The sequence below is a fragment of the Cavia porcellus genome, unplaced genomic scaffold (genome assembly GCF_034190915.1).
Source record: "Cavia porcellus strain 051 isolate PalLab524CR breed Dunkin Hartley unplaced genomic scaffold, mCavPor4.1 scaffold_5, whole genome shotgun sequence".
Taxonomy (NCBI): Eukaryota; Metazoa; Chordata; class Mammalia; order Rodentia; family Caviidae; genus Cavia; species Cavia porcellus.
In genome coordinates, this window is record NW_026947488.1 from 56,662,829 (window position 1) to 56,683,612 (window position 20,784).

Below are 20,784 nucleotides of genomic sequence, written 5' to 3' on the forward strand. Positions count from 1 at the left end.
TGCTCATTAAAACCCTGGGGAATGAATGGTTAGGGTACTGTGTTGTGCCTGGGGGTGCAGGGGATAAAGGTGACAAAGAAAGGTGCTCTGCCTCCAAGGACTCCACGTCTAGCCAGGAAGCAGCCCTGGAAAGAGACAAACAACCGTCTTTAGCTTTTCATTTTATACTCCTGGAGTTATTTAACCTCAGAACAAAAATACATGAATCAGTTTCACTGGTGGATTCCGGGCACAGAAAAGGTGTGCCAAGTGCACGAGTTCCAGGTAAAGGGAAAGGTCCTGTTGTTCATTTTCTAACAAGTTAGGAATGTGTGAACATTTAAACTTGAGGACCCAAGGGAACGGATGGAAACCTTCCTTCTGGGTCTTCCTGATGATTTTCTAGGAGAAATGAGCATGGCAACCATGTTTTACTGTTAAGCTAAAATATTATGTAGAACAGGAGGCTAAAACTTCCTTGGCCTGCTTCTGGCCTTGTTACCTTCAGGGCAGATGGTAGCCTCTGTAAATGTCACTAGCTATGGCAGCTCCCTCAGTAGAGCTCAGGTCTCTGCAGTCAGGCTTCTGTACTACAGGGCACCAGCTTCCCAGGACACACACACACACACACACACACACACACACACACACACACATAAATAAATAAACAGCAGGGCTTGTCCTTTTCTGCTCAGAATGTGTAACAGGCTATTTTTCTTCAAAGATGGTTGTGTAGGCCCTACAGAGCCAGTCTGTTTGAAGAAGGGTGAAAATATCACAAATACTGAAAATTAGTCTTTTTTGAGGTTTATCTTGAAGGGCAGCAACTGAAAGCCATGAAAGTTTTTTACAAGGTTGTGTTAATGTTTCACTATTCATTTATCCTTAGAACAAATAATAGGAATGCATGTTTTTGTAACAGTAATTTAATTCAGGACCTCACACTTGCTGGGCAGGCACTGTGCCACAGAGTTGTATCCCCTGTGGGAATGTATATTTTTAAAGAAAATTTTATGATATTACCACATTTCCTTCCTATTTGACTTTTGGGACATCTATCAGTCCATTTATTGTGAACTAAATATGTGGGAAACATTGCTATGTAGAATCAGTGAACAAAAAATAGTGAAATTATCTCCTCCTCTCATATACCTTATATTCTTGTGAGTGATCATAAAATACCAAATCATAAATATTAAGGCAAAGAAGACCATGATAGAAAATAACAAGTATTAAGAAGAAAATACAAAAGCAGGAAACATAGATAACTACTACAGAATGGGCTAGATGTTGCAGGGCAGTCTGAGTGTATCTTTCTGAAAAGATGACATGAGCAGAAGACTTGAAGGAGATACAGTCATATGTATATTTGAAGAAAAATCATTCTCATAGGAGGAGCAGCAAGTTAAAGAACTGTGGGTTAGGATGCACCTAGTGTGTTCAGGGAAAACCAGAGAGCCAGTGCAGCAGGGATGGAGTGAGAGGAAGAGAGAGGAGTGTGTTTGGAGGTGTGTAACTGAAGAAATATGACCTTACTCCAAGTGAGACAAGGAGTCCAACAGAGTTTTGGGCAGAAGGATGGAGGAATCTGGATTATACTAGATGCTAAGTTGATGATAGATTCTGGGGAAAAGAGAGAAGAAACAGGAGACCAGCTGAGCAGCCACTAAAGCAACCAGGTGAGAGATCATGAGCTCGAACCAGAGCAGGAATTGAAGTGGTAAGAAGCATTAGACTCCTGGATGCACTATGAAAATGGGACTGGTGGGACTTACTAACTAACCTAATTATGAAACTAATAGAGATGAGAAAAGAAAAACATCAAGGATGACCCAAAAGTTTTTAGCCTGAGTATCTGGAGAGCATAGCTGACAAAAACAGAAAAATGCTAAGCATATTTTGGAGGAAAGATCAGAAATGCAACTGGACGTGATAAGCATAAAATACGTTCTGGATATCTAAGTAGAGATACCAAGTGGGTCCTTGCATTTGTAAGTCACATTCTAGAGTGAAAGGGGTATATATTTCAGAGCCAGTAGCTGATGGGAGGCATTTAAAGTCTTAAAACTGAATGAACCATGTAGATAGAGGACAGAAGAGGTCTGGGGACCAAGCACTGGACACTTGCATTTCAGAGATTGGAAAGACAGGAGTGGGGTGGATTTTGATTTCCTCAAAGTTTTCTCTCAGGCATTTAAAGTTGAAATCATTCTGCCTTAAGTACCTATCATCATTACTGATTTTTTCTATTTTTAATAGTTAACTGTCCTTACCATAAAATACTCAGATCCTTGTTTATCAATGGTAGCACAAGATTCCAACTTTATTTTAAGCACTATATGAAATCTTTCATCTTTTTCAATATTGCACTACAATTTAGAGGAAGTCCATTTACATTACTTCTGCATCTTACATTTGTCTCTTCACAGACCACATAAGAAACAGAACTCATAGTGTAATGGAGAGAAGTAGAAGTTAGTCCAGTTGGGCATGGGGATGCATGCCTGTAATCTCAGCACTCAGCAGACTGAGGCAGGATGATCACTGCAAATTTGAGGCCAGCCTGAACTACATAGTGAAAGCTTGTCTCAAAAACAAACAAACAAACAAACAAACACACATTTTGTATATAATTTTATGTGCAACTCTTTTGTTAGCAAATATTTTCATTTTTTCTGGTGCCCTGAAAAAATCTTGTTAATGAGAGTTAAGTTATAAAGACTGATTGTGTATGCATTAAATTACTAGCAATGTCTCTAAATTGGGAAGGATTCATATATATTAATGATTTCATTTCATAAAGATAGATAATGACTGTTGTAGAGACAAACAAATTGAAAATATGTGTCCACACAGAAACATATTTGACCATTGGAGGACTGCAGGGGAGGAGAACAAGAAGTCATAAAGAAGCAAGCCCTCCCTGAAAATCAGCACCATGCCTGAGCTGCTGGGGAGGTAGCCAGATGCCAAGTCAGTGCCATTGGCAGACTGCATGTGTCCTTCCTGGCCCGGGCTTACACTTCTCAGGGGCCTCTATATATAGGCCACACATCTCTATAGCTGCCTCCTGTGGTCGTTTCTCTCCAGGTCACCCTGGGAGAATGAACTGGAGAGCCTACAATGGAGGCTTTCTATGGCTTAGTCTTGAGCAATTAACCCTTTCCCAAACTGGCATCTGATTAAACACTCTGACAGCGTTGCTTGCACTGCAGTGGGTTTCTTCTCTAACTCCAGCCTGACATGAAGGATTCACTTGGAATCACACACTATTTTTGTAGTTTACAGTACAGAGGAAATTATTTGCAGCATAAAAGACTTTTTAGGTTTTTTAAAATTAACTGTATTGGTACAATAAGATATGCATACGATCATATTCATCATGGGGAGTTGTAGCTCTACATGATATATCTTGATTCCTCTTTTCTATCCCAGTCCTCTCCACTCCCTTTAAACCCTCTCTCCCTTCTTATTTACAAAGCTCTGTTTTAATTTTATCCTTCTTCTATCACTTCCTCCTTTTCCCTTCCTTCCTTTCCTCCTTCCCTTTCCCTAGTTCTTCTCTCCTTTTGAAAATTTTCTTCTTATTTCACCGTATCTATTGTACATTTTAGTGCTTATTTACTTGATTATTGAACAAGGCGATTAAATGAAGAAAGAAAATGGAACATAGAGAGAGATGGAAAAGATGAAAATAAAAGTTCTTTTTATCTACATCAGCAAGCTAAAGGGATATCTCTGTCTGCTCCCAACTTCTCTTCCCCTTTTCTCTTTGAAAACAGAAATTTAGAACTTTAATTTGAACACTACAGAGGACATTGCCTTCTCTTTTCAAATCATAAATAACAATAAGAAAGTTTCCCTTAATTAGAATTTTAAATTATAGTCCTAAAATACTTGATTGCATCATTGCAGAAATATTACAGTGTGTTTTTTAACTGTAAGAATAAATTAGCACCACAATATTGCAAAACTGTGGCAATTGTCACTTTCCTGTTGGCCTAAAATCAGTTTATTTTTATTTGTACCATAATTTATTTATTTATTTTTATTTTAAAGAGGCTAAAACCAAAGATAACAAAACAGAACAAAATCAATAAAAAAAAAAAACTAAGTGATACAAAACATCACAAAATCAACAATAGTTACCATAATGCCTTTTGTTGCCTTCAAAATAGCTGCAGGTGACTTCGGACATAGTAAAAATCAAACAGAACAGAACAGAGTAGAAACAATAAAAACAAAACAAGGAATGCAATAAATGCTTCAAAACAAGCCAATAGTAAATCCAAAATTGCTACCATAATATATCTTTCTATCTTTGAAATAGCTGCTCCTGCCATTGAATTTAACATAAAGAGAATAAAACTCAACCCAACAAAACAATGAAAATGACTACAGGATTTCAAAACAAGACCATAGGGAATCAACAATGGCTACAACCCTCAGAAGGAGATCCCCCCCTGGATGCCACACTGTATAACACTATCCCCTGAACAGATAATCAGACCTCCAGTCCTAGACCTGCAATGTTAGTGAAACACCAAAGCACCACAAGCATCCAATTGGATTTCACCTCCCTAGCTATCATCACAGGCTGTGTTTCTGCGAATCAGCCGTTCACTTATGGGGGATTGGTACTTCTTGTTTGGCAGCCCATGCACTGGAAGGTGCTGGGGTCTAGCTGTCCCAACCCAGTGGTGGCCCACAAGTGGTGCTGGTTTTCAGATAGGGCTTGCTTCTTGGTGTGGCCTTGTTCTCTCTCAGCCATAATTTATTTTAAAATGTTTTGTATTTATTCATCTGTAGAAATGATTTCTCTAGTATTTTTATTACAGATGTATTACAATTTTCTTGCATGTGTTTAGACCTGAATTGTGCAGTATAGTCAAATTTTGTAAATATTGCATAAGAGTGAGAGAGGAATGTGTTCCCTTGGGGTGAAGGTTGGGCTTTGGCTATGTCCAGGAAGTTTGACTTTATTAAGTATTTTAGCTCAATCTGCTGATTACTACTGATATTTTGAATGCTTTACCTGTCAACAACTGACAGAGATATGTGGAAATCCTACATTATGAAAAATGTCTGATATTCACTCTCTGTAGTTTTTAAATTTACTTTGATGGTATTTTATAAGATGCATACTAGTTTTGAATTTTTACCTGTTACCTGTGAAGTTGAACTTTGGTCATTATGTTGTGACTTTCCTTATCTCAAATAATTTTTTTTAAAAATCTATGTTTCATATTTATATGAGTATATTAGACTTCTTTTGCTTACTTTTTGGCTGGTATCTTTTTAAAGAAAATTATTTCACTTCCAGTCTTTTAATGAGCTTATATTTTAAGTGTGGCTCTTTTAAACTGCACTTAGTGAGATTTGGTTTCTTAGTCACTGAATCGAGTCCATCTACATTTAGTGAGATTATGAGTAATGGAGGGAATTTAGATCATAAATAAAATAAGAGTTTCAGGAATTCTCAGGTTTTTTCTTTTAAGAGTAGGAATAGTTAGTGGAGAAAAAGAATGGAGAATAGGGATGGGGAATGGGAAATAGAAATAGCTCCTAAGGGACAGGAGGGGTCCCAAATGGGTTGCCAATAAGCCCACCTCTCAAAGGAAGTTTTATGTAGAAAAATCATGAGTCAAATACAAAGTGTGGGTCAAAATTATGATCAACCAATAATATTGCAAGTATAGTCACTTAGGTAACATTGATCTACTGGCAGCAAGGGTCCATAGGTGACATCATCAACCTTGATTGGCAATCTATACTCTGGGCCTTGTCTTCAGTCTTAGCAGTCGTCTTAGTCTTAGTCGTTTTAGTCTTAGTTGGTGGGAGAGGATGATCAACCGCTAATGAGATAATGGGAAATCTCAAAAGGGTGATAAGGAATGTTCAGCTTTAACGGGTTATCAACCCAGTTACAGTCAAGATTCTGTCCAGAGTTGACAGAGAAGAAGGGATGAGCTGGTGTGTGTGGGGGGAGCGGGGAGGGTAATACCAGTAATACCAGCACTCTGGGAAGCTAAAGCCAGAGGAGCACACATTTGAGCTCAGCCTCAGCTATTAGGACTTAGCAAAACCTTGTCTCAAAATGAAAAATTGAAAAAGAGCTGTAGATGTAGCTTTGTATGAAAGGCCTGGGTTCAATCCCTAGTAGTACAAACACACATACACACACACACACACACACACACACACACACACAGAGAGAGAGAGAGAGAGAGAGAGACAGAGACAGAGACAGAGAAGGAGTCTTAGAGTCACAAGTCCCACTGAGCATGCTGCCTGCTGCTGAAAGAGCCAGACTGCCTCTGCAGAGAGGGCTGCTCTCTTTACTGATTTGATGCTTAAACAGCCACTTGAAATACATACTACATGAAGAAAAGAAAGGTATAAATTCATCCATAATGAGGATCCTGATGCTTATTAGCCCAGATGATTTTTAAATAGTAGTGCAAAGGGACAACGCAGTGCACCATTCTATCCCTGCAGTGACTCATTTACATTTGTTGTGCAGGGATTTTTTTTTATAGTGCATAAAATCACTTTCAGGGGCTGGGGATTTAGCTCAGTGGCATAAGTGCCTGCCTGGCAAGTGCAAGGTCATGAGTTTGATCCCCAGTAACAAAAAAAAAATTTTTTTTCTTAAATTATTCCTAAAGAATAAGTCTTGCATTTTCCTTCTGCTTTCTGCTAAACTTGCGTTTAATGATTATTTGTATGAAATTATATGTTTTTATCATTACTGTGCTACTGGCCTCCTTGTATCTTCCTCTCTCCAAATTCATCAAGAGAAGGTTAAAAAAATTTTTTAAATACTATCTTAAGGGTGAAAAGAATGGAATTACTTGAAGATTTCAGCTGAATGGAAATAAGATGCTGTAATAAGAGATCGGCTCCTCCCTTCCTCCATTGACCTAAGAAGTCTAAAATCCACCTCTTCCTCCCTCCGCTGGCAGGACTCAGAGGCTGGAGACCTTTGAGAATGCCAATGACACAGTAGGACCTTGGCTGAGGTACACGGGATGAACAGGCAGAACTAGCAGTGTGGAACTCTCCCATGCAAAATTAGCAATACAAGCCAAGAGATGATCCCTAACCTTTCTTTTTGTTTCACTCCACTAACTTTCTTCCTCTCTTTTGTCAACTATCTTGCTTGACTTTATGATGCTTTCATGCAAGTGAACATTGTCTCTTCTCTTTATGGTTCACTTCAAAACTCCTAGGCCTCCTCTTTCAATCCTTCCCTTCTATGTCCTACCTATGATTACCCAAAGCTTGGTTGATCATCCTGTGCCCAATCATGCTTTTAATATATTTAAGCTCATTCATCTTGTCATCAGCCCACTATCATCTTGATCACCATGCAAAACGCATACACACACACACACACACACACACCAGCAGCAGCAGCAGCAGCATAAAATTATTCTACTAAGTGGAAAATCATTGCATACAAGTTCTGGTATAAGTTATATTTCTGTATATTATATTTCCCCATATAGTTATAGATATCAAGCTAATAGTTATCATAGTCTGTCAGTAGCTGAGCTGTACTTCAATCTATTATTAATGCCAACTTAATTACTTACCCAGGATTTCACATATGCTTAACCAGTTTTCCCCCTTGTATGACAACTCCGCATTTGCAGGAGCTCATAACCATCACAATAGTCTAGTACTGAAGGAATAGGTCAAATGAACAGCAATGCCGCAGTTTTAATATATTGGGAAAGTAAGTTTTTGGGATTGACATAAAGACCAAGAAAAACCTACATGAAGAAGACATCTGGAGGAGCAGACACCACCTAGGAAAACCTCAATACCAGTGATATGGCTATTTAACATTAGACATCTACAAGCATCAATCAGAAAACAAAATAAATAGAAAATGACAAGCTGAAAAAGCAAAACATCAAGCTCACGCAGGACAGGTTCAGAACACAAAGAGACAGAGAATATTGGAAGCCAACATATGGAGCTGTCTGAAATAAGAGTAGCAGAAGTGAAAAAACAAACAGAAGTGGTCACAGAAAAAATAATCTCTAAGGTGCAAAAAGAAATGACTATCAAAATAAAAGACATTAAAGAAGACACAGTTCAACAAATAGAGGAGCTCAGGAAATCAATGAAAGCCATGAATGTCAAACATGGATAAGAAATAGAATCAATGAAACAGATCCAAACAGAAATGCAAGAGATTAGAAACTCCACTGAAAATTATGCAGCAGATGGAATATCAGATATAGGAGACAAGAGCATGACTAGTGACCAGGAAGAGAAAGACACTTTAAAAATTGCAGGAGACCATGACAAACCAATCCAACAGCTACAGGTTGAAGCAAATAAGTACAACATATGATTGATTAGAATCAGTAAGAAAGCTGGACACAGTGCAAAAAGCTATTAAAAATCTTTTCAGAGTAATAATGACCTAAAACTTGCCAAACATGGATAAAGAGTTTGACATACAAATAAAGGAAGCATACAGAGCTCCAACCAGCCATGACCAAAGTAAATCTACATCAGTGAACATAATGATCAAGCTGCCAGAAATTCATCACAAGAACAAAACATTAAAAGCAGTTAGAGAAAAAAAAATACATCACCTATAAAGGAAAACCCATCAGAGTCACAGCATATTTCTCAACTCAAACCCTCAAATCAAAGAGAGTTTGGAGTGAGGAAAGCAATCTTCAACCCAGATTGATGTACTCTGAAAAACTACCTTTCAAAATTGATGGAGAAATAAGATACTCCCATGACAAATAACAACTGAAGAAATTTATGACCACCAAGCCAGATCTACAGAATTCCCTGAAAGACATATTAGAAAGAGATAATAAAGTCCGCAAACACATGAACACCAATAGAAAGAAGTATCAGTCAAGGCAAGCAATTAAACAGAGCAGAAAGACAAGGAACAAACAACAAGAAAACTAAATGAAAAAGAAAATCCAATATATATGTTATAATTATCCACATAAATGGTCTCAACTCACCACAAAAGAAACAGAATGGATTAAGAAGCAAGATCTGAGAACATGCTGCATCAAAACACACATTTAACCAAAAACTTTTTTTCATAGACTAAAAGTCAAAGGATGGAAAGCAATTCTCCATGCCATAAGAACCCAGAAAAAAGCATGGGTAGCTATTCTATTTGCAGACAATGCAAAATTTAATCTAAAATTGATCAAAAGAGACAAAAAAGATCACTACATACTTGTTAAGAGAAAACTCCCAAGAAGAGATAGCAATCATAAATATTTATGCACCAAACACAGGTTCACCTAACTACTTAAAACACATATTAACAGACATGAAAAATTAAACAGTCACTAATACAATTGTAGTGGGAGACCTTAATATCCCACTCTCACAAATAGATAGGTCAACAAGACCAAAAAAAAAATCAATAAAGAAATACTAGAATTAACCCAAGTCTGTGAACAAATGTACTTGGTAGAAGTTTACACAGTGCTCCATCACAACACATACTTCTCAGCTGCATTCTGGAAAACAGACCATATTTTCAGCAACAAAATATATTAAAATAAATTCAGAGAAAATGAAATTACCCCATGCATACTATCTGACCATAGTGCAATGAAACTAGAAGTCAACAACAAAGGAAATCAAAAAGCCTACATTAACACATTAAAATTAAACAACACCCTTCTGAACAATCAATGGGTCACACAGGAAATTAAAGGTGAAATAACACAGTATATAAACTAAATTATAATGCAAGCGTAACATACTGAAACTTACAGAATGTAATGAAAGCAGGGAAATTTATAGTGATAAACTCACACATCAGGAAAACAGGTCAAGCTCAAATAAACAACCAAATGTTAAATCTCAAACTTGAGGAAAAAGAAGAATAAATAAAACCCAAAACTTATATGAGGGAGAAAATTATAAAGACAAGAGCAGACATTAATGCAATAGAGACTGATACAAAGAATCAGTAAATCAAAAAGTTGGTTCTTTGAAAGAATAAAATTGATAACCCATTAACTAACCTCATCAAAAAGAGGAAAGAAAAAACACAGATTCAAGCAATTGGAGATGAAATGGGAGAAACCACAATGAATCTTACAGAAATTCAGAAGATCTTCAATACCTACTATGAAAATCCATGTTTTAATATGATGGAAAATACAGAAGAAATGAACAGATTCCTAGACACAATACAATTGCCAAACCTAAATCAAAAAGATATAAGAACTCTAAATAACCTGATATCAACCAATGAAATTAAAAATATCATTAAAAATTTATTGACAGAGAAAAGCCCAGACCTTGAAAGATTCATTGTTGAATTCTTTAAGAAATTTAGAGAAGAGCTGATGCCACTAGTACTGAAACCCCTTAAAGAAATTGAAAAGGAAGCAGTATTCCTGGAACAGTCATTGCTGGAACAAGTATTACCCTGATTCCAGAACCAGAGAAGAGCTCAGCCAAATAGAACATTATGATCCAGTCTCCTTATAGAGACACAAATCCTTAATAAGATACTGGCAAGTAGGATGCAACAAATCATCAAGATTATACAAATTAAGATAACTATACTACTAATCTCTTTTCATCAAAAAGAAGTTATGTTTTCATTGTCTGATTGTTCAATTATTTTTATGCCTAAATGTTGTAATCTAAACAGTTACTTTCAAGATAACAATATTTAATATATTAACTAGTGTTAATTTCCTATTTCTTTTTTTAAAAAGTCTGCCCTGAGATTCCATCTTATCCCAGACAGAATGGAGAACTCTTCTCTACTGTTGGTAGGAGTGTAGACAGGTGCAACACTATGGAAATCAATGTGGAGATTCCTTAAAAAGATAAGATTAGCTATTCAATCCAGCTATTCTCCTCCTGGGTGTCTTCCTAGGACAATTAAAAACATCATACCACAATGATATATGTACATCCATGTTTATAGAAGCAAAATTTGTAATCTTGGAAAAAAATCTTGAAAACAACCAAAATGCCCATCAGCTGAGGAATGGATAAAAAAAGATGTGATATGTGTGTGATGGAGTACTACTCAGCCATAAATAATGATAAACTGGAGGATAAATTTCCAGAAAAGGTAAATCCAGAGAGGCATAAATGTAGGGTAGTGGTTTCCAGAGGATGAGAAGAGAGTCTGAAGGACAACTTCTTAGAGGATATGGGTTTTTCCTATTGTAGTTATGGTGATGTTTTGGCACTAAATAAAGGAGATGGTTATACAGTACTGGGAATGCATGGATAACACTGCATTTTCTGCTTTAAAATGATTAATTTTATATAAAGTAAATTTTACCTCAACTAAAGAACCACACATACACACACGGGACCTGGCCATATGGAGGTAACTTATATCATTGTAGGAAATACTGAGGCCCCATCACAAAAGGAGTGGATTGAGAGTGCATAGTGCAAAAAATTATACATAACTCTTTCACGAAGTGTTGATAGGAACAGAGAGGAAAGGATGGTTGATAGCTGAGCAGTGGGAGATGTGGACATCAAGGAGGTTTCACACTTGGAATAGGGTATAATAGGTCTTGTGGTCTCCTGACAGGAAAGATCCATTAAGGCAGAAAGATTGCGAAGGAAAGGAAGAGGATAATGGCAGGAGAGAAAATCACTGAGATGGTGGCAGAAGCCAGCCTCTAGAGAACTCAGGTGGAGTTTGGTGTATGATAGAAGCGAAATAATGCCTGCATTTGGGACTGGAGAGAAGGCTAAGTGTGAGTCCACTGACAGTCAGGTGGGCAGTTTGAGTGCTGAGAGAGATTTATGTGATCATTTCTAGTTTTCCCATGGGTTATCAGATATAGTTATCAGCCAGGAACAAGTATGAAAGCTTAACAAGCTTAAAAATAAAGCAAAAGAGATGAAAAAAAAAGCCTACCAGGGAAGTATAGGATTGCTGAGCAATACTGAGCACCGTTTTGAATTGTGATCACCAATTTGCATGAGATATGTTGGCATGGTTGGATACTTTCCTCCATGGAAGAAGCATGGAGTAGATTATAACTGGGTTTAACCATTAGGGCTTTGTCAGGCAAATGAGAGGAGATGAGAAAATCCAAGAGTATTTGTAACATACTGGTGATGATAATGGATCAAGAAATGTAAATTCATAGAAAATAGGAAGTGAGGACAGAGGAGATAAGAAAAATGAGTGATTATTATCACAGTGATAAGGTCAAAAGACTGATGGTCACCAAGAAGTGAAAAAATAGCTGGAATAATTTGGGTGGAATAAGCATGGAAGAAGAGTATAAAGGGGTGGTTAAAGAGCAGAAAGACTGAAGTCAGAGGTTGGATAGTCATTCAGGCTGATGAGATCACAGGTGTGATCATAGGACTATGCATCTGTGCTAGGCAGAAAAAATACAGCCTAAGATCAGAGACATTAAGAATCATGAGGTCAAGAATGGTGACAGGAACAGAAGATGGAAGGAAGAGAATGGGGTAACTGCTAAAGTCATAATGAATAAAAGGTTTGGTAAATGTCAACACAAAGAAGAGCTGGATTGCTGCAGGTATCTAAGGGATGTTGGGATTGGTCGGATAATCTCATGACAGAAGGTGGGGAGCCCTTTCAGTTGAAAGGCGAGGGCTCTGAGGCTGCTCATCTCTCTGACACTTGCAGTTCTGCAGCTTTAATTTGAGTACAAACTTTACCACATGTGTGAGCTTGTGAAAATTCACTGAAACCTACTTACTCTTATCTGATAAATGGAGACAGATGTTCAATGAATTGCCTTGTTCACAAGGATTGTTCGAGATAATGAATGTTAAGCACTTTGCAGGCTCTAAAATGCTGAAGAAATACTAGTTAACATTTAAAATTTGTATATCTTGCATTGTAATTACTAGCCTCTGGAGCAGAACAGGAAAAAATTACTCTTCTCACCATGCCACAATACCTTACAAGAGACCATCCAGAGGTTGTGTTTTAGAGATTGCATGTTTGAGTAGCACTGAACCATTAAAACTTAGAGTGAAGGAAAGAGTCTCTGACAAATGATTTTAGCATCATTGTCAACATCCCCATCATTACTGTTTAACATTAATGCTTTAACATTGTGGAGGGAAAAAAACTGATATTTTTTACCAAATCTATTGAAATGAAGAATATCAAAATATTTCTTCAAGATAAAAATTATAAAAATGCTAATACATTTTGACCTGTTAATCCTATCTATCTATCTATCTATCTATCTATCTATCTATCTATCATCTATCTATCTCTATCACTTATCTGTCTATCTGTTGGCAAATCTCACTGTGTTGCCCAGGATAGACTCAAACCCATGAGCTCAAATGACCTTCCTCCTCCCCCTCCTCCTCCCATCTGGGACTACATGTGCCATCACTTTTAGCCAAGCACAAAGCATTAACAGAAAAGCACAGAAATCACAAGGGCCCATGTAAATTTTTGCAGCATGACTATCCCAATGTAACCATCTACACTCCTAAAAATCTAATGCCAGGAAATATCCCCCTGAGCAAAACAGCTGCACGCCTAAAGGTATTCACACAAAGCTATAATGAAAAGGGGTGGAGAAAGAAACCTAAACGTTTTGAGGAGACATGATTAAGTAAGTGTTTGGATATAATTAAAACGTTAAAGAATAGTAAAAGAAAAAAAGGCATCATATTGACTAAACAAAAGATATCATGGGCCAAGTTTTGCTTATCAGGTTTTAGTGTTAGTTTGTGGCCCTTTCTGGAGATGCAGTAAGATGATCATATAATAAACATATGAGGTTGGCAATTTGCTGGTGAAAATGCAAAGATTGTATCTATGCACAGAAAAGGATGGAGATGAGTATGAAAACCTGAATGCTGGCCTTGATGAGAACTTGGTTGAGTTACCTTAGTTACTTCTATGAAATAGAGATTTAGGAAAATGCCTCCCTTACAAGGCAGCTGTAAAAGTTAAATGAGTTTGTAAGAATCAAGTGGGTAGCGAAGTGCCTGGAGAATGATCAGTAAAGCCACTTTCTCCACCTCGTTTTCCTTCTCCCTTCCATCATTATTATTTTAGCAGCTGTTACTTCTTATCTCACCATACTCTTCCTCTAGTTTCTTCTAACTGTAGCCATCCCAGCCTTGATACTTCCCTACATTAGTACTAGGGCCCAAATTCTCTCGCCTCTTGTGTTCTCCATTTTCCTTATGTCATAAAGGCTTCTGTTCACAGGATGCCCCCTTCTCAGGATTTTCTTATCCTCCCACCCTCATTCTCTATTTTGTTCAGCACCACCTAACATCTTATCATCTGTGTACGTCTTTATATACGTGCACATACACATGCATGTGTGTGTACACATTCCTGAAATGGCGCAGGTATGATCTGGATGTCTTGGAGTGTGCATTGTGGTTGAAGGAGGGTCTGGAACTTCAGGAAAGGTCCTGAGGTCACCGGGGCATAAGGAAATTTATGTATAACTCCTGGAGTTCTCTGAGATTTGCTACCAGAACAGCAAAGAGAATGGGTCCACCTATTCTCCTTCTGCTTTTGGGTTCGAGATGTAATTGCTTGCTCTCACACACCTTCCCACCATCATCGTCCTGGTCATGAGATCATGAGATCCAGCGTCAGCCTTCACCACACAGTCTGCTTGATGCTATTTGGACTGAAAGCTTCCAAAACTGTGAGCTAAATAAACCTGTCTTTACAGTATATGTAGACTGTCTCAGGTATTTCATTGCAGTGATGAGAACTGGACACACACACACACAACAGCAAGACTTTGCCTGACTTGTTGCTGCCATATTCATAGCTCCTGGAAGAATACTTGAAACACAACTGGCATTCAAATTTTTGAATGATTGTTAATGTTTAGCATGAGATAATATTGCCTTATTTTTTCCCCTTTTTTCTAAATCTCAGGGCAAGGGTACCATTTGTATAATCAGTGATTTGAAAACACATTTTCTTGCAGACATTCCCCACATGTAGCTCTTGATAATTCCTGATCTTTTTTTTTTTTTTGCAGATTAGCCATGCAGAAGCTGGGAGAAGAAGTATTTGAAGAAGTCTATAATTACCTCAAGAGAGCAAGGCATCAGAATGCCAGTGAAACAGAGATCCGAGAGTGTCTCGAAAAAGTGGTACCTCGAGCCAGTGACTGCTTTGAAGTTGACCAGCTTCTCTACTTTGAGAAGCAGTTACTCATCGCAAGAGGAAAGGAACGCCCTGTCCAGAACCCTCACTAAACAATTGTCAGAAGCAAGCAGGTCAAGTAGAAAAATTTCAGTGGAAATCCACGAAACATATAAGCTGATTTTTATGATGGAAAAAGGGGTACATAACTGTAACTGCTGTCTTTATCTTCAGTTCTTTGCCAGAAGTAATGACTGCTTGGGAGAGCAACACATGTGGTGGCCTATCCTTGGAGTCATTGATCATTAAGTGTTGTTTAATTTATACTCTGCGATAACCTTATGGATCAGATTTGGAATCCAGATAGGATTCCCATCACAGGTGCCCTCAGTGTTTCCAGTGAGGTTGAATCACCCTGTTGGTGGCCTCAGAGAAAGGAACCAGATACCCTTTATTATTTCTAGCTGGATAACAGAGTTTAGTGCCAGCCACCGGAAGTCTGTGGGAACTGTAATCAGCTTGCTTGTGAAGATCACTGGACTCTGGCCTCCAACAAGCTGGGCAGGCAGACAGTCCAGTATGCCTGTCTTGGGTAAGCTGTTTTTGGTGCACTTTTTAAATTTTCATAACTGACAAGTGAGAAGTACTTAAATATAAGAACCTAGATTAAAATTTCCAAAGTTATTCCTTTCTATAACTTATCCCCCAGAATCATTCATGAGTCATTGAAGAGTTTTATGCATAATAAATATATATTTTATTGCTACAAAATAAATCATCTATTTTCTCTGCCCATTGTGTGAAAATATATTGTAAGTGTAACATATTCATGTAATGGTAATTGTTACTCAAGAAGAGAGGAAAGGGAGTGTGTCATTAAGGAGAAACTGAATTCACCCCAGGAAAGATACCCTGGAGGCCCCCAAGCCCTTTTATGACCAACCAGACTTCACGTAAGTCTGGAAGAGGATGAACACTCATAGATTCCAAGTTAATGAAAGTTTTGTGTTTTCCTGGTAATGGTATTTGTAACATTAGAACAGAAGAATGCTCGAGTGAGTTGCTGCATCTGAAGAGGAAACTGGTAGATTTTCGGAATCTCTACTGTCTTTCAAAACAGATTAACATCTCCAGGGAACAGTGCCCTGCACCTTAGAACATGTTTCTAAGAAGTCAGGTGAAGATGGAAAATATCTTATCCCTGGGGATTCTTGCTCTATACCACACCAGGCTTATAAGAAAAAGGAGGTGGAAAGTACTATTTTATATCATGGTTTCATGCCTTTTAAGAGAAGCTCATTCAAGTTTACCTTTCCTGTGGTTCACTGGGGTGGTGATGGGGAGCAAGATTTAACAGAATTTATAGAAAATATCCCTATATCACTACCTTTAGGGAAATTCTTTCTCCTATACATACTCTTAATTTTAGGCCACTTCAGAGTAGGAATTAATAACGATCCAAAATGCAAGAAGGCAAGAAAATTAGGTCAAGGCTAAAACTGTAGCAGCTGTGAGAGAATAAAGGGACTCTGCTATTTTCCTAGGAAAAAAAAAGGAAATATATATATATATATATATATATATATATATATATATATATGAGTGCCAGTTAACCTTTCTGCTTTCTATTTATGCAAAAGAAATGCCACCAGCTATTTTGGGTGATGTAGAGATAAAATGCACAAAGGAGAGTAAAGGAAGTTAATTATTTAAATGTCTTCAGGGTGAAGCTGGTGCAGAAGCTGTAGGTCTGTTATAAAAGAGTTGAGCCATCACAGCAGGCTCAAGATAAAGGAGGCTGTCGAAGTATAGCTCAATGGAGGGGGGACACCATGGTCCTTTTTTAAAATGATGAGATTACTAACTAGTGTGTCAGAAAGAAGTGGCCACCAAGAAAATAAAGGAGCAGAAGTTAAGCAGAGAGAAATGAATGGAGAGGGAAGAGAAGGAGGAAAAGAAAGGGGGAAATTGGAGTGGACACAAAGTAAAAAATGTTTTAAAATCCTTCTACCATAGCCTGTGCAAGGGGAAAAAAACCCTGAGCAATACTAGATGACTTGGATTCAAGACCTACGCTTGCCAGTTACTGTGTGATATGAATACAGATCATATAATTATCTTGTGAAACTGACACTGTGGTAGCCTAATGTGTGTAAGTACTCTACATGCTGTAAAATACTCTCAATCTTAGAGGAGGTACTGTTGCAGGCAACTGAATTAGATGGAAATATTACAGGCAGACAGGTCTATGTCCCCAGAGGAGCCAGTGCAGAAGCCCAGATACCTTGCAACTGTTGGAGAGACAGACACCTCCTGCTGTGGGCCAGGCCTCAAGACAAAGGATCAAACAAATGCACCCATACCCTAAGGACTGATATTCTAAATAGGTCTCTGTCACCCTGAGAAAGCCAGAAGCCACTATCCCAACCCTCTAGGGAAGAGTTACTGCTTCTTAAGAGTGCCCACTTTCTACATGACTCGCTTTCCTATGTGTACCTGATTTAATCAATTTTACTGGAGCAATTAATCTTACTGGTTAACCACAGTTCTGTCCCACCTTTTGCCCACCTTGTGAGTTCCCAGGTTTTCTTCAGGGTGAAGAAACCTCATGATTTTACTCTGTAAAAGTCCCTACCTTCTTGGGACTTCTGTCTCCCTCAGACAGAAATCTGTTTCTCTCAATAAATACATTCTACACTTAACCTACGTAGTTCCTAAAATTCATTATTCGGTTTTAGAGAACATGAATTCATACTGGACATAGTAGGTCAGGAGTTTCATTCCCCTCTGTCAGTATTATTCACTGCAGCAACCCACATTGCCTGCCTGGTTCTGAGGTGGGGTGACTGGAGATTAAGACAAGACACACAATAAAAGGGGTGTGATGTGACTCTGGAGAGGCAGCAACAACCCAGCATGGTCTACATCTTTATACACAGTATAAAGGGGGAAAGTGAATGACAGAGTCTAAAATGCAAAGTCTCAGTGTTTTGGTGAGAACATGGAAAATGAAATGTTTCCAGAGCTCTCTGTGTAGTTATCAGAGAGGAACATCAAGGCCAGATGCTGTACACTAGCAAAAAGAGCTTTGTTATGTTTGTGTTATGCTAAGTTATAAGACCAGAGTACATATAACGCCACCATACTGTTCTGTATGTTTTTTTTTTCTGGGTGACCTAATTGAAATATTAATCAATGCTCCCCTCTGTAAAGAACTGTAAATCCCTGGGAACCTGACCTAATTGATATATTAACCATTGCTGCCCTCTACAAAAAACAGATATTGTGCTAAAATAAGTTGACAAAGGATTGTGAATTCCTGCTAGACTTCTCTGTCCTCTGCAAAGGGAAACAAAGGTCTTCCTCATTCCTTAGCAGATTTCCTGATCCACACCCATAGCCCCTTACTTTGTAAACTGTGCTTTCTACAAAAAGTCTGGAAAGTTTTGAGGGAGACACACAGCTTTTGCAAACTCTAACTGCACTGTGTTGCTGGGCCGAGAATAAAATAAATCAGCGCTGCTTTTTAAAAAAAAAACATGTCTTGCCCCATTTTTGGACTTGAGGTTGGGGGCTCTGGGGGGCTCCTTTGTGGATTACAAGACCAGATGCCTGCTGATATGCCATTGAGTTGGAGATCAATTTGTTCACTGGCTTTGCTCGAGTCCCAGTGACTTGTTCACCTCTGGTACTCCACATTCTCGGGGCTGACCTTGCTGTAGCCCTGATGTGAGGTCCATCTCCAGCTCAGCTGTTCCCCATGATTCACTTTACTGTTAGGTTTCCCAATCTTCCATGATTAGAACTTCATCCCTGACTGCTTCCTTAGGCTTCCACGTTCGACTATTACCACATAAATGACCATATACACACTTTTGGATATTTTAAGTATTTCAGAGTTAGACATTTAGATTTTTCAGTTTACACTCAACTAGAGATCAACTGGGATCCAGTTAATAAAAGGGTTTTGGCCCAGACAGGACACTGTAGCCAGGAAAGCCTCAGCAAGAACCAGGAAGCTCCTATCTCCCCCGCCCGTAGGGATTTACCTGTGACTCTATCTCCCCCCACCTTTAGGAATCCACCCCTGGTGCCAAACATGTGCCAATGAGATACCTATGCATCTCTAATGGCCCTAGGGCACTATCCTAAGCTTAGGCTACTTATATACCCGCCATGCCACATGTCTGCCAGAGAGAAAGCCGGACTCCAGCGGTTGGGGGGTGTCGGTTCTCTCTCTCCATGTTCTCAGAATAAAGGCCTCTTTTGTTTTATACTTCACATCTTTTGGAAATAATCCTATCATTTGGTGCCATGACTTGATCGGGAGGCCATTGACTCGACACACCCATTTCGAGTCCCAGTGGAGTCTGCAGCCAATTCGTGAACCGGATTACATCCTGCCGCTTTCCTCTCCCGGGATCCACTTGACCTGTCACCGCCCACCCGCACTCAACACCGGCCCAATTAATTTCAGGTGAGCACACTCCAGAGAATTCTTGGCAATGGGCTCCGTCCCAGGCGAGTTTTCTCCCCGTTTGCGTGGTTCTGTGATGCTTTCATGTCCTTAAGACAGCCCAGGACAGGGTCTTTCTGGGCAAACCTGCATCCACAAATCTCTCACATCCTTTGTGTTCAGATAGCCCAAAGCAGAGCTTTCTGGACCACCCACACTGGGAGGCCCTCACTTCCCTTAGAGCCTCGTGCTCTCATGGGCAGAACTGTTACTGACCCCATGTGGACTCCACTCGTAAATCTCTCAGTGACGACTGGAATATACAAGTTTTTGGAACCTTACCTGCCATGTGGTACCACAGAACGAGTGATGGCTTGTCCTTCAGTCCACGGCTCATTTCTTGCCTGAATCAGTCATGGGAAGCGTGTTTTCTAACTCCCAAAAGACGCCTCTACAATGCCTAATTTCCAATCTATGTACTCTTAAGATTAAAAGTACCATAAAAACTAAACGATTAACTTTTTACTGCCAGGAGATCTGGCCAACCTATCCACTTAATGGCGACCGTTGGCCCAAAGAGGGGACATTTGACCCCTGCATTCTCAAAAACCTTTATAATTTCTGTCAGGCCAGTGACAGGTTAATAGAACTCCCATACATTGAGGCTTTCCTTGTTCTGAGAACACGCCCATCTCTCAGTAAGTCTTGTACTCCCACCCAAATACTTTTAGCTAGCTCTGCTGCAACACAAACTGTTTCCTGCTGCCAGGATTTGCTCGACGAGGTACCCCCTGATCTTTCCTCAGCCGCCACCTGCCTACCCCCAAAGTCGTTCCTTGTTGTTACCTCCCGCAGTGGGATTGCCCTCCCTTCCCCCATCCCTGATTCTCTTGGCAGCTCTAATCCCTCTGCGCTACAGTTACCTCCTGCTGTGTGATCGTTTTCCTCTCCATCTCCCGGGACCCATACCTCTCCCAGCAGCTCCACTCTGCCCTCTACAATGTTCTTGCCGTCTGCTCACCACACTCTATCTCATTAGTTTTGCTCTTCTGGCAAACCAGGTGAGTGTTCCAGCTTGCGCTGGGAACAGTTGCCATGTTGCAACCCTCCGCCACATGATAGGGCACCACCATCTTGGGACAGATCTCACGGTCAATGGGCACCCCCTTGTGGCTTCTCTTGTGAACAGCAACAGCCACTCTGTTGCAGTCCACATGACGGTTCA

General features: G+C 39.2%; 1 protein-coding gene across 4 annotated transcripts in view; it reads left to right on the top strand.

Annotated features, from left to right (window-relative positions):
* Positions 1-17,805, top strand: part of Nek11 (NIMA related kinase 11) — a 309,129-nt gene extending 291,324 nt beyond the window's left edge. For 3 of the 4 annotated variants that reach the window (XM_063248985.1, XM_063248986.1, XM_063248988.1), the window contains one exon: positions 14,997-17,805. In XM_063248985.1, the coding sequence (XP_063105055.1) occupies positions 14,997-15,216 (220 nt within the window). In that variant the 3' untranslated portion in view covers positions 15,217-17,805. The remainder of the gene's footprint in view (positions 1-14,996) is intronic. The other variant, XM_063248987.1, reaches the window with a different exon arrangement.
* The last annotated feature ends 2,979 nt before the right edge of the window (positions 17,806-20,784 follow it).